At 40.8% G+C, this 12,500-nt stretch overlaps 1 protein-coding gene and 1 long non-coding RNA gene across 4 annotated transcripts in view; both read left to right on the forward strand.

The window, feature by feature from the left end:
• LOC135096789 (uncharacterized) overlaps positions 1 to 3,320 on the forward strand; it is a 3,427-nt gene extending 107 nt beyond the window's left edge. Inside the window, exons 1-5 of one of the 3 annotated variants that reach the window (XR_010265022.1) lie at positions 1 to 176; positions 478 to 607; positions 1,579 to 1,762; positions 2,123 to 2,242; positions 2,588 to 3,320. The exon at positions 1 to 176 is cut by the window's left edge and continues 101 nt beyond it. Coding sequence is in view for 2 of the 3 variants with exons in the window: in XM_063998546.1 (XP_063854616.1) it covers positions 1 to 176; positions 478 to 607; positions 1,579 to 1,762; positions 2,588 to 2,593 (496 nt within the window). In the remaining variant the exon portion in view is untranslated. The remainder of the gene's footprint in view (positions 177 to 477; positions 608 to 1,578; positions 1,763 to 2,122; positions 2,243 to 2,587) is intronic. The other 2 variants (XM_063998546.1, XM_063998547.1) reach the window with 2 other exon arrangements.
• Positions 3,321 to 4,275: 955 nt separating this feature from the next.
• LOC135096803 (uncharacterized) overlaps positions 4,276 to 12,500 on the forward strand; it is a 9,561-nt gene continuing 1,336 nt past the window's right edge. The window contains exon 1 of the long non-coding RNA XR_010265023.1: positions 4,276 to 4,416. This is a non-coding gene — a long non-coding RNA (uncharacterized LOC135096803). The remainder of the gene's footprint in view (positions 4,417 to 12,500) is intronic.

Genomic DNA, 12,500 nt, shown 5'->3' on the forward strand with positions numbered 1-12,500 from the left:
CAGCTTAGGATACCACACGGAGGGGGGTGAAGGAGCCTTGGGGATGCCTGAAGGAGGGGCAGTGAAGGAGGGAGGCCTGGAGGTGAAGGAAATGCAGAAAATTCCTCTAATACTGAGCGCTTCTCTGGTCAGACCATCCTTCATTGAATATTTGGACCGAGGCTTCAAGATACGAGGTGACAATCCGTTTTTTTAGTGTTTCAAGGCAGTTGTAAGTGTTTGTAGGTTGTTGTAATGTTATTTTGAGATTTTTAGTTTTTGTGAAAGGAGGGAGAAAGCTTAAAATACAGTAGTAATGCCGAAAAAAAGGCTTAAATTGAGAGTTTTAAAGTTAGCCTAGCGTATATTAAGCTGTTTTAAGTATTTTAAGCTACCAGAAGAGAGGAAGCTTAAATTTAATACCAGGATCAGGAAAAAGCTTATTTCTTGCGATAGAGAGAGAGAAAAGCTTAATATTACCCCCTCCACCCCTCCCAGTGAGCCAGGCGACCCTCCAGAACAGCGCCATCCTGCCCACTTGTGGTGTGGCAGCCCTGATCGTACCCCTCCCTCCCTCCTCCTCCTCCTCCTCCAGCAAAGAAGAGACCTTTGATCAGCTGGTGGACAGGTTAGTGTTGTTGTTGTTGTTGTTGTTGTGGTGGTGGTGGTGGTGGTGATGGGGGGTGGTGGTGGTGGTGGTGGTGGTGGTAGTTGTTCGTCTCTCTCTCTCTCTCTCTCTCTCTCTCTCTCTCTCTCTCTCTCTCTCTCTCTCTCTCTGTCTTTTCTGCCAGCCTTTGCCTTTATCATTGCTAGTTTTTCACAGTTGTACTAATCTTTTATTTTGTTGTTTATTTTTTATTAATTCTTTTTTTTATTCTATTATGTTTATTGATTTCTTGTTTTCTTTATTTCTTTATCTATTTCCTTGTTTCATTTTCTTGTTTATTATATTGATTTATTTATATCATTTTCTTTCTTTATTGATTTTCCATATTATTATTATTATTATTATTATTATTATTATTATTATTATTATTATTATTATTATTATTATTTTATTATTATTATTTTTTTACTTATTTATTTTCTGTTGTTACTGTTCTAACTAGTCTTGTTTTTGGTTATTGTTCTTGTTCTTGTTCTTGTTCTTGTTATTGTTATTGTTGTTCTTATTGTTCTACTCCTATTGTTCTTCTGTTAACTTCTGTTTTTTTTTTTTATCGTATGTATAGTCTGACGCCTGCCTTGTGCGCAATGAATTTATCAAACAACAACAATCTCTCTCTCTCTCTCTCTCTCTCTCTCTCTCTCTCTCTCTCTCTCTCTCTCTCTCTCTCTCTCTGCTGTTATTATTATTATTATTATTATTATTATTATTATTATTATTATTATTATTATTATTATTATTATTATTATTTTACTATTACAACAACAACAACTACTACAACTACTACTACTACTACTACTACTACTACTACTACTACTACTACTACTATCACTACTACTACAACTACCACTACAAAACACACACGCACACAAACACCAGACCCACCACCACCACCACCACCACCATTACCACTATCACTACTACCACCACAGGGTCCGCGCCTTTAGCCGAGTACACGCGGGGGGCGTTGTAATACTGGTGGGTGCTGTGTTTGGCATGGAGGAGGTGAACGGGGTGTTGGGGAAGTTATCAAGGAGGTTACTACCACGCCCTCCCCTGCTACTGCCTGCCCACGGGGAAGCCCAGGCTGCCGCGCACATACAACTACTGGCAAAGGTTAGTGGTGGTGGTGGTAGTGATGGTGGTGGTGGTGGTGGTGGTGGTGGTGATGATACAAGATGATGATGATGATGATGAGAAGCAAGAGAAGGAGGAGGAAGAGAAGGATGAGGATAAGGAAGAGGAAGACGAGTGGGGGAGGAGTAGGAAGAGGAAGAGGAGGAGGTTTGCTTTAGTAGGAAGAGGAGGAGGAGGAGGAGGAAGAAGAAGAGGAAGATTAGGAGGAAGAGTAGTAGTAGTAGTAGTAGTAGTAGAATAATACCAAATATTAACACTCTCTCTCTCTCTCTCTCTCTCTCTCTCTCTCTCTCTCTCTCTCTCTCTCTCTCTCTCTCTCTCTCTCTCTCTCTCTCTCAGGCGGTGGTGGGGGGGCGGGAGGGCGTAGTCTGGAGGAGGCTGGCAGGGGTTATGGAGGGGGTCCTGGCATCCCCCGTCTCCCCCACTCCCTCGCTACCCCCATTGGCCTCTCACCGGCACGTAAGTAGTAGTAGTAGTAGTAGTAGTAGTAGTAGTAGTAGTAGTTGTTGTTGTTGTTGTTGTTGTTGTTGTTGTTGTTGTTGTTGTTGTTTTTATTATTATTATTATTATTATTATTATTATTATTATTATTATTATTATTATTATTATTATCGTTATTATTATTGCTATTATTATCATTCTTATAATTTTCTCGTTATTTCTACTACTACTACTACTACTACTACTATTACTAGTACGGCCCTCCTCCTCCTCCCTCCTATTCGTCCTCCTCCTCCTCTCCCTATCACCCACCACCACTACCTACCACTACCACCACCACTACAACCGCTATTATCCCAACAGAAGTAGCGGCGGGGCTGGAAGTGGGCGGGAGTTTAGCAGGTTTCGCTAAGATTGGGCTGGAAGTTAACGGAGGAGGAGGAGGCGCGGCACGTGACAATGCAATACAGGGCTTACAGAGGGCAGGCGTGACTGGGCCCTGCCTCGCCGCCCTTTTCAACACCTTAGAGAGAGATATACTCACCTTGTAGAGAGAGAGAGAGAGAGAGAGAGAGAGAGAGAGAGAGAGAGGGAGAGAGAGAGAGAGAGAGAGAGAGGATATATTTTAATTTTCTTTCGTTATATATTCAATTTATTTATTTATTTATTATTTTAACGGTTATTTTCTTTTCTCTATTTTTCGTTCGTTTTTTTTTATTATGGAATGTTGAATTTTACCTATATTTGTTTACATTTTTTTTTATCAATTTCTTTCGATTTTATATTCAGTTAATTTATTTATCTTTATTTTTTTAAGACCATTTATTTATTTTCTTTATTTTTTTCGTTCATTTTCATAATGGGAATATTTACTTTTATATATATTTTTCAATTACTTTTCATTTCTTCGATTTAAATGTGTCCAAGTACTTGCAAGGATCATTTATTTATTTATTTACTTTTATTTTCCGTCCGTTTATTTATTTATTTATTTATTTATTTATTTATCTTTTTTTTATAATGGAAACTTATTTCATCTTTATTCCCGTTTTCTGTTACTTGTTCATGCCAGGGGTGACAATAAATATTAAGATTATTACTGCTTTTAATCCCACCGAGAGAGAGAGAGAGAGAGAGAGAGAGAGAGAGAGAGAGAGAGAGAGAGAGAGAGAGAGAGAGAGAGAGAGAGAGAGAGAGAGAGAGAAAATTCCATTAATTATTTCAACACTTTCCATTATGAGAATTTTGAATGTATTTAATGTATTTGAGTGTGTGTGTGTGGGGGGGGTGTTTGGGTGCGTTTGTGTGTGTGTGTGGGGTCTTTTGAGTGTATTTGAGTGTGCGTGGGGGTGCTATAGGTGCGTTTGGGTGTGTGCAGGGTCTTTTGAGTGTATTTGAGAGTGAGGGGGGATGTTTTGAGTATGTGCTGGGTCTTTTGAGGGCATTTGAGTGTGTGGTTTTTTTTTTTTTATGCGTTTGGGTGTGTGCAGGGTCTCTCTCTCTCTCTCTCTCTCTCTCTCTCTCTCTCTCTCTCTCTCTCTCTCTCTCTCTCTCTCTCTCTCAGTAATTACATAGGTTTTCAAGCGTGTCTTTACTGTTCTGGTGACAGATTAATAACATTTCTACATTACTAACAAGAGAAACACGCATTTTAAAAGGCCCTAGTCGAAGTGACAGGTTTTTGATTATGTTTTTACGGTTCTACTGACAGATTACGAACATTTCTATATTATTAATAAGAGAAACGCTATTGAAAACCCTTTTAATCATCTTTGTGGCTTTGGGAAACAATCGTTAGGAGAGAGAGAGAGAGAGAGAGAGAGAGAGAGAGAGAGAGTAGAAGCATTTTAGTCAAGCCTATCCTGCACGGGTTTGCATGTTTGCTGCGGTGACACGGTGCAGCAGTGAGTGAAATTTGGAATCATAATCACTTAGGAGGTGTTCAGTGGGGAATCGGCAGTGAGGAAGTGAGGATATTTATATAATTTGAATTATTATTTTATAATATGTTAACTTTTGTGTGTGTGTTGGTGGAGCAGAGACAGGTGGCGCTTGGCAAGGTGAGTGTTTTGGCCGGCGCTGGTCAGTCTTGCCCCACGCACTCTGGTGGTGATAAGTGTTTCCGTATTCCCGGCAGCTTCTCCCTGTACCAAGCACCGCCACGCAGCACCAGAGAGCCATGAGTACGTAAGGTGAGCCCTGCGGTGCCAGCCTACCCTTAGTCAGCCTTACTGCCTTCCCAGCATCACCTTCCTCCTACCTGTAGTGTCTTGTAGCAGTTTATTAAGGTTTTTGTTCGTTATTTAGGTATTTTTTGGGGTTATTTATTTATCTTTAAGTTTTATTTACGTCTGAGTCTGGAAATTTAGGCGAATATTGAAGAGTCGTCAATATGTAAACAAGCTGTCAGCTGAGGAACAGGCACAGGCACAGGGCGTCAGTGTTTTCAGTCATTATTTGCTTCGTCTCTCACTTATTGTAAGCCTAACATGTCACAAGCTAGAGTCACTTGTCTAGCTTCCATATCCTCTGGTCAGATATATCCGCCATTGCCTGGTTTTGGTGTCACGAAGTAATAATTAAGGCAACATGGCCGCTGGGTCCTCCACTGAGGTTATTATTCAAACTACTACTATTACTATTACTGTCACCACCACCACCACCACCACTATCACCTGCCATTGCTGCTGCTGCTGCTGCTACTGCTACTACTACTATTGATTCACTTAAATACTACAAATTTCACACTTAACAATACGAGTATATACTGAATATTTGTAAGTATATTTAAGTAGTATTAGTGTAGTTTTAAAGTGAGAGAGAGAGAGAGAGAGAGAGAGAGAGAGAGAGAGAGAGAGAGAGAGAGTCAGTCAGTCATTCATTCAGTCAGTCAGCCAGCCAGCCAGCCAGATAGCCATTTAGCCAGCCAGTCAGTCATTCAGCCAGCCAGCCAGACAGTCAGTTAATCAGTCAGTCAGCTCCCCAACCAGCCAGTCAGTCAGTCAGTCGGTCAGTCAGTCAGCCAGCCATCCAGCCAGCCAGCCAGCCAGCCAGCTAGCCAGCCAATCAGTCATTTAGTCAGCCAGTCAGTCAGTCAGCCAGCCAGTAAGCCAGTCAGTCAGTCAGTCATTCATTCAGCCAGCCAGCCAGCCAGCCATCCAGTCAGTCAGTCAGTCATTCAGCCAGCCAGCCAGCCAGCCAGCCATCCAGTCAGTCAGTCAGTCAGTCAGTCAGTCAGTCAGTCAGCCAGCCAGCCAGTTAGCCAGCCAGCCATCCAGCCAGTCAGTCATTCAGTCAGTCATTCAGCCAGCCAACCAGACAGTCAGTTAGTCAGTCAGTCTGCCAGCCAACCAGCCAGTCAGTAAGTCAGTTAGTCAGTCAGTTAGTCAGTCAGCCAGTAAGCCAGTCAGTCAGTCTGCCAGCCAACCAGCCAGTCAGTCAGTCAGCCAGTAAGCCAGTCAGTCAGTCAGTCAGCCAGCTAGTCAGTCAGTCAGTCACTCTGCCAGTCAGTCAGTCAGTCAGCCAGCCAGCCAGCCAATCAGACAGTCAGCCAGCCTGTCATTCAGTCAGTCAGCCAATCAGCCAGTCAGTCAGCCAATCAGTCAGTCAGTTAACCAGTCAGTCAGTCAGTCAGTCCACTCAGCCAATCAGTCAGTCAGTCAGCCAGTCAGTCGGCCAATTAATCAGTCAGTCAGCCAGTCAGTCAGTCAGTCACCCATCCAGCCAGTCAGTCAGTCAGTCAGTCAGTCAGTCATTCCGCCAGTCAGTCAGCCAGTCAGTCAGTCAGTCAGTCAGTCAGTCAGTCATTCCGCCATTCAGTCAGCCAGTCAGTCAGCCAGTCAGTTAGTCAGTCAGTCACCGATCCAGCCAGTCAGTCAGTCAGTCACCCATCCAGCCAGTCAGTCAGTCAGTCAGTCAGTCAGTCATTCCGCCAGTCAGTCAGTCAGTCAGTCAGTCATTCCGCCATTCAGTCAGCCAGTCAGTCAGCCAGTCAGTTAGTCAGTCAGTCACTGATCCAGCCAGTCAGTCAGTCAGTCAGTCAGCCAGTCAGTCAGTCAGTCATTCCGCCATTCAGTCAGCCAGTCAGTTAGTCAGTCAGTCACCGATCCAGCCAGTCAGTCAGTCAGTCAGTCAGTCAGCCAATCAGTCAGTCAGTCAGTCATTCCGCCATTCAGTCAGCCAGTCAGTCAGCCAGTCAGTTAGTCAGTCAGTCACATTGACAAGCATTTCTTCACACAAGTTGGCCGGTTGCCTCACTCTTTTTCTCGCCCTAAACCTTCTAAACCTTGGTTCAACACAGCTTGTTCTCGTGCTATACATGATAGAAAGGTGGCCCACAAAAGGTACTTAAGCCTTCCATCACCAGAATCTCATGCACTTTATATTTCTGCCCAGAACCATGCCAAGTTTGTTCTCCAACTAGCCAAAAACTCCTTCATTAACAGAAAATGTCAAAACTTTTCAAGATCTAACTCCCCTCGTGACTTCTGGCATCTAGCCAAAAATATCTCCAATAACTTTGCTTCTTCTTTCCCTCTTCTATTTCAACCAGATGGCACCACTGCTATCACATCCATTTCTAAAGCTGAACTCTTCGCTCAAACCTTTGCTAAAAACCCTACCTTGGACGATTCTGGGCTTGTTCCTCCCTCTCCTCCACCCTCTGACTACTTCATGCCACCTATTAAAATTCTTCGCAATGATGTTTTTTATGCCCTCACTGGCCTAAACCCTCAGAAGGCTTATGGACCTGATGGGGTCCCTCCTATTGTTCTCCGAAACTGTGCCTCCGTGCTTGCACCTTGCCTAGTCAAACTCTTTCAGCTCTGTCTGTCAACATCTACCTTTCCTTCTTGCTGGAAGTTTTTTATATTTTTTATATATTTATTTTATTTTATTTTATTTATCTATTTACCTACTTATTTATTTATTTATTTATTTATTTATTCATTTTATTTCATTTTATTTTTATTTATTTATTTATTTATTTATTTATTTATCTATTTTTATTTATTTTTTTTTTTGCTGTTGGCCAGTCCCCCTCCTACATAAAAAAAAAAACACTTCATACCTTTTGTTTTATTTTAGATTACTTTTTAATTCCTTATTTAAACTGATTTACATAAAAATATGAAGAATAAACAAAAAACAATAAACCTCCCAAAATAATAAAAAAAAAAGTTTTTTTTTTTAAATGTGTGTTTTTCCAGCCCTGAGTGATTGTGGTGAATGGTGGTGTGTTTGTGATGAGTGATGGTGTGTTTGTGGTGAGTGATGGGGTGTTTGTGGTGAATGGTGGTGTGTTTGTGGTGAATGGTGGTGTGTTTGTGGTGAATGGTGGTGTGTTTGTGGTGAGTGATGGGGATTTTGTGATGACAGACTAGTGGTGGTGTTAGCACAGGATGAATATTGACACTAACCTCTCAACTTTCATTATTGTTGTTATAGTAATACACTCACCACCCGTTGCTGTGGTGTGGTGGTGGTGACGGATTGTGTGATGGCGTCCCCTTGCTTCTCTGGACTTGTGTGAGGTGCACCGCCCTCTACCACCTCCCTTTTATTTTCACTATTGTTACATGATGTGAGGTGCCTGGTACACCCCTCCCCCATTCCTCTTTTTTTTTTCCTCCACCTCTCTCCTCCCTCTCCTTCTCTTAGTCTCCATTATGCAAGGAGTAACAGTATCTTCTCTTCCTCTTCCTCTCTTCCTCCCTCTTTCTTCTGTTTCCACTAACTCCCTCAATTTACAGTTGTTTTCTAAGGTTTAAATATGGGTGAGGGGTGAGGGGTGAGGGGTGGTGTGTGTGGCTGTGAAATGATGCAGCAGCAGAAAGTCATGACAACCCAGCTGATCACCTCTGTAGCCTTGGAAAACAGTGGTGAGAGAGTGAAGGGTTTCCAAACACGGGTCAAAGATGAACGGCGAATCCTTACCTTGCTTGTCATAGATACAGAAAATTTCCTTCACCTCCTCCAGCAACTCCTCATCGCCTTCAATAAGGAACTTGGCGGCCAAAGAACTCCTCAAACTAGAGTGCACCAGAGCCTGCACAAGGAGGAGGAGGAGGAGTGAATGAAAATGAAATGAATGAATGAATGAAAGTATGTATACATGTCTATCTCTCTATCTCCTTATCTCACCCTGCCACCTGTCATTCTCAGGATGGTAGAGATGGTGTACACATTGATGGTGCCCTTCTCTGTGTCCAAGGCATGCACAGACCTGTGTGGGCATGGGAGAGCTGGGGAAGGCTGTGTGTGTGTGTGTGTGTGTGTGTGTGTGTGTGTGTGTGTGTGTGTGTGTGTTTCCATGTAACAGTAATGTTTTTTTGTCATCTTACTGTCATCCTAAATTCCTAATATTACTTTTTAAAGGTCTCAGCTTTCTTGTAACCTTCAAAACAATGTATTTCTTCTATTTGTGTGTGTGTGTGTGTGTGTGTTTATATATATATATATATATATATATATATATATATATATATATATATATATATATATATATATATATATATATATATATATATATATATATATATATATATATATATATATATATATATATATATATGAGACACTTCAAAAATAGTTCATATTCCATCAACAATTTCTCAACTCTGCCTTGACCAATTGTTTAAAACGTAATAGCATCACACTTATCAATCCTTCCTCTTCAATCTCCCGCAAACTGGAACTCTCTAGTTGATGTGGTGTGTCTGTGGTGAAGTGAAGTAACTTTCAGTGTTTTCTCAGCCTCAGCCTGTGTTCATTCAGATGGTTGCATGCCATGTGGTGGCCTGGCTGGGGCCCCAGCTTGCAGGGGGGGGAGGGGTGCCCATGCCTACTTCATCTGCTTCCCTCACCAGTATCTCTCAGTCACTCACTTGCGTGAATGTCTAAATCTATAATTTTGTAAAAACACTAAAGAAAATAGTATTGTTGTCCATCACTGTCTTATAACACACAAGAAAAAATGTAATTGTGACAGGTGGGAAGATGTATATGAGTGAAACACAGTCTATTACTGTTTTATTTTCTCTGGTAAAACCACTTTCTACACTTGGAGAAGTAACTTGTAACTCTCTGCCAGTAGTATTTTCACTAAGAGGTTATTTTGGAGCAAATTTTCCCTGATGTGGATGTCTGAGGAATCAGAGGAAGAGGGGTGATTATTTTCCCCTGTAGCCATCACAGTGGTTCACAGCACACTGAGGCTCAGAGGGAGACACTGTGGTGAGGAAAGGATGTTCACAGGCTCAAAAAGTTGTGCAAAAATTTGAAATTAAGCCCACAAAATGTAGGGCAATCATAGATGCCACCTGTCCTTTAGGGGTTAATTTGTAGTTTTAATTTCCTTTTTTTTTTTTTTTTCTTGTAATTTTGGGCTTCATTTTATTTTTGTTACTTTTTTCCTTTTATTTTAACATTACCAGTATTTCTATGGCATCTTATGACCTTACTTCTAGGGCCAAGCAGGAAATTTTTCATGACTCCTCTCTCTCTCTCTCTCTCTCTCTCTCTCTCTCTCTCTCTCTCTCTCTCTCTCTCTCTCTCTCTCTCTCTCTCTCTCTCTCTCTCTCTCTCTCTCTCTCTCTCTCTCTCTGATCTTGTATGTGTTTTTGACAGTGTTTTAAGTGATTGTGAGGATACAATGGTGTTTTGAGTGTGTTTGGATGTGTTTCAGTGTGTATTTGTGTGTTTTATTAATGGGTAACTGTTTGGGGGTGTTTTGAATAGGGCAGAGTGTGTTCAGTGTGTTTTGGGGTGTGTGGATGTGCTTGAGGTCATTCTGTGAGTGTGTTTAGGTGTGTTTAGGTGTGTTTTGGGATATTTATTGGTGTTTTAGTGTTTGCAAGGGTCTTTGTTTTATTTTGAGTTTTGGGGTTCATTTTGGTATTTTTAGGTTGTTAAACATATAGGAAAGTTTAATGGAATTTATAAAGATGTATTTTTAAGTGTTTAGTTTGTTTTCTTGTGTTTTTGAATTGCTTAGGTTTTAAGTTAGCAAGGCAGTGTTTCAAGGTGTTTTAAGAGAGTTTTGCTGTGGTTTAGGAACATAGAAGAGTCAAAAGGGTCCCTTATCTTACACTCTTCTATCCTGCTTAATTTCAACTAGCAAACCCTTTAAAACATCCTTTAAAAGCCACCAGACCCTTTGTTAAGCCTCTTAAATCCTTAAAAAGAGCCTTAAATCCATTATTTAGCCTCATAAACATTGAGTAACACCCTTTAACCTCATCGTCTCCAGCACAGGTTAAAAACACACCTCCCTACCTGATCTTTCCCCAAATAAAACAAAATTCTAAATGGAAGCAAGTTTTAGGAAATTATTCTGTCAATCAAAAAATATCTGCAAAAAAAAAAAAAAGTGTAATCTATGATATTTTATATTTTTCTTCCAATTGGTTGCAACACAGTATGACAACAGACTTCACCTCCTTGCCAGCTGTGCAATAAATTCCCTCTATATCTATTAATTAATTAATTTATTTGTTGTGTGTGTGTGTGTGTGTGTGTGTGTGTGTGTGTGTGTGTGTGTGTGTGTGTGTGTGTGTATTTTGGTATAAATCATTAGTGCAGCTATTATTCTCTCTCTTGCAGTATTTTATGTAAAGAAGTAGGTGAGAGATACAAGGGTGTGTGTGTCTCAGTCAGGCAGTGTTATCTGTGTGTGTGTGTGTGTGTGTGTGTGTGTTCTGCTTCCTCTCTCGCATCACCTCATAAGACTATAAAGACATAATGTGGATGGTAAGCAAGCCCAGGAGCTCACAGTTCAGCCTGGTGTTGATGTGGTATGTGGAATTAAAAACTATACCAAAAATTACATTAATTTCAACTGATATGCAAGGTGGTTGTGTGGAAGATTTCTGAGAAAGGAGGCAAAATATTTGGTGGTAAGGCTCTCTCTCTCTCTCTCTCTCTCTCTCTCTCTCTCTCTCTCTCTCTCTCTCTCTCTCTCTCTCACTCTCTCTCTCTCTCTCTCTCTCTCTCTCTCTCTCTCTCTCTCTCTCTCTCTCTCTCTCTCTCTCTCTCTCTCTCTCCACCATAAATGTAGATTAGTCACATGAAAACCATCACTTACAAATATACATCAGTAAGTAAATGTGGCAATTGTTCTCAAAGAAAGAAAGAAGAAAGTCAAAAAGCACCACTTGAGGCTATATCTTGTCTGTGCCTCTTAATTGTGGATCCAAGTAATGCTGTTAAAATTATAAATTGATTAACTAATACTACATAGTTTGGGAGTTCCAGTTAGGTACAGTGGTCACTAATACAGATATACTCAAATGTAGAATCCTCTATATGTTTTATTTTACTCAAATTTAGTTTGTTCTGACAAACTAAATTTGTTATGACTTTCTCCTCTTTTGAGGAGAAGTCATAACAGAAAGTATGATGGATGTAACAAGGGTGATACAAACAAAATCCTGAAGGCTAAATAGAATAGGACTTTGTCATTGCCTCAAGCTTCATAAAATTCAGTTAAAAAGAAATACAGTAAAATCCCTCTTATCCGGTATCAATGGGACTGCCGACATGCCGGATACTTGAATAGAAGTGAAATTATGTCCACAATCACCACCCTACACTCACGCATCTTATTATAACAAAGATCAGCTGATCGCCGTGCCGTGCGTTGCCACCCGCGCTGCCACCTCACACTCACCAACACACAATACTACTGTACTAACATTCTCTTTAATACTTTCCTCTTATAAATAAGTTGATGGGTTACAAAAATAAAGTACATATACACTTATTTGCTTTACTCAATATTAGCCAACATGTATAGCATACAATGAAGATATGAAAATGTACGAGTGTTTGTGACACTTTTTCGCTCCCCACACCTCTCCTTCAACACCCTCCGGGTCATCAACATCATCAGATTCTGTACTTGTTTGCCCCACTTCTTTTCCCTTACAAGCTACTTTAAAATAGTTTCTAATGTCTCCTTGTTTGCAGCTCCTTCTTCTTTGCAGCAAAAACTCATTCTCAATGCAGTGAAGGGTCATAACATCTCGGGTTGACATGTATGTGCACTGCTCAGCAAACCTGACAAAGCCAGCTATGTGTTTTGCAGCCTGTTCTCAAGTTACTTTAGGCTCATAATCATCATCATCATCATCACTATCATCACTAATTTTCTCTAAATGATCTTCTACTACAGCGTTGATAACTTCCTCGTCTGTGAGAGTGAATGTTACGGCCTGATTTTCGTCCACGTCCACCCATTCCTGTAACGCTTCATCTGTCACTTTAAGTTGCACAT

The sequence above is a fragment of the Scylla paramamosain genome, unplaced genomic scaffold (genome assembly GCF_035594125.1).
Source record: "Scylla paramamosain isolate STU-SP2022 unplaced genomic scaffold, ASM3559412v1 Contig7, whole genome shotgun sequence".
In the NCBI taxonomy this organism is placed as follows: Eukaryota; Metazoa; Arthropoda; class Malacostraca; order Decapoda; family Portunidae; genus Scylla; species Scylla paramamosain.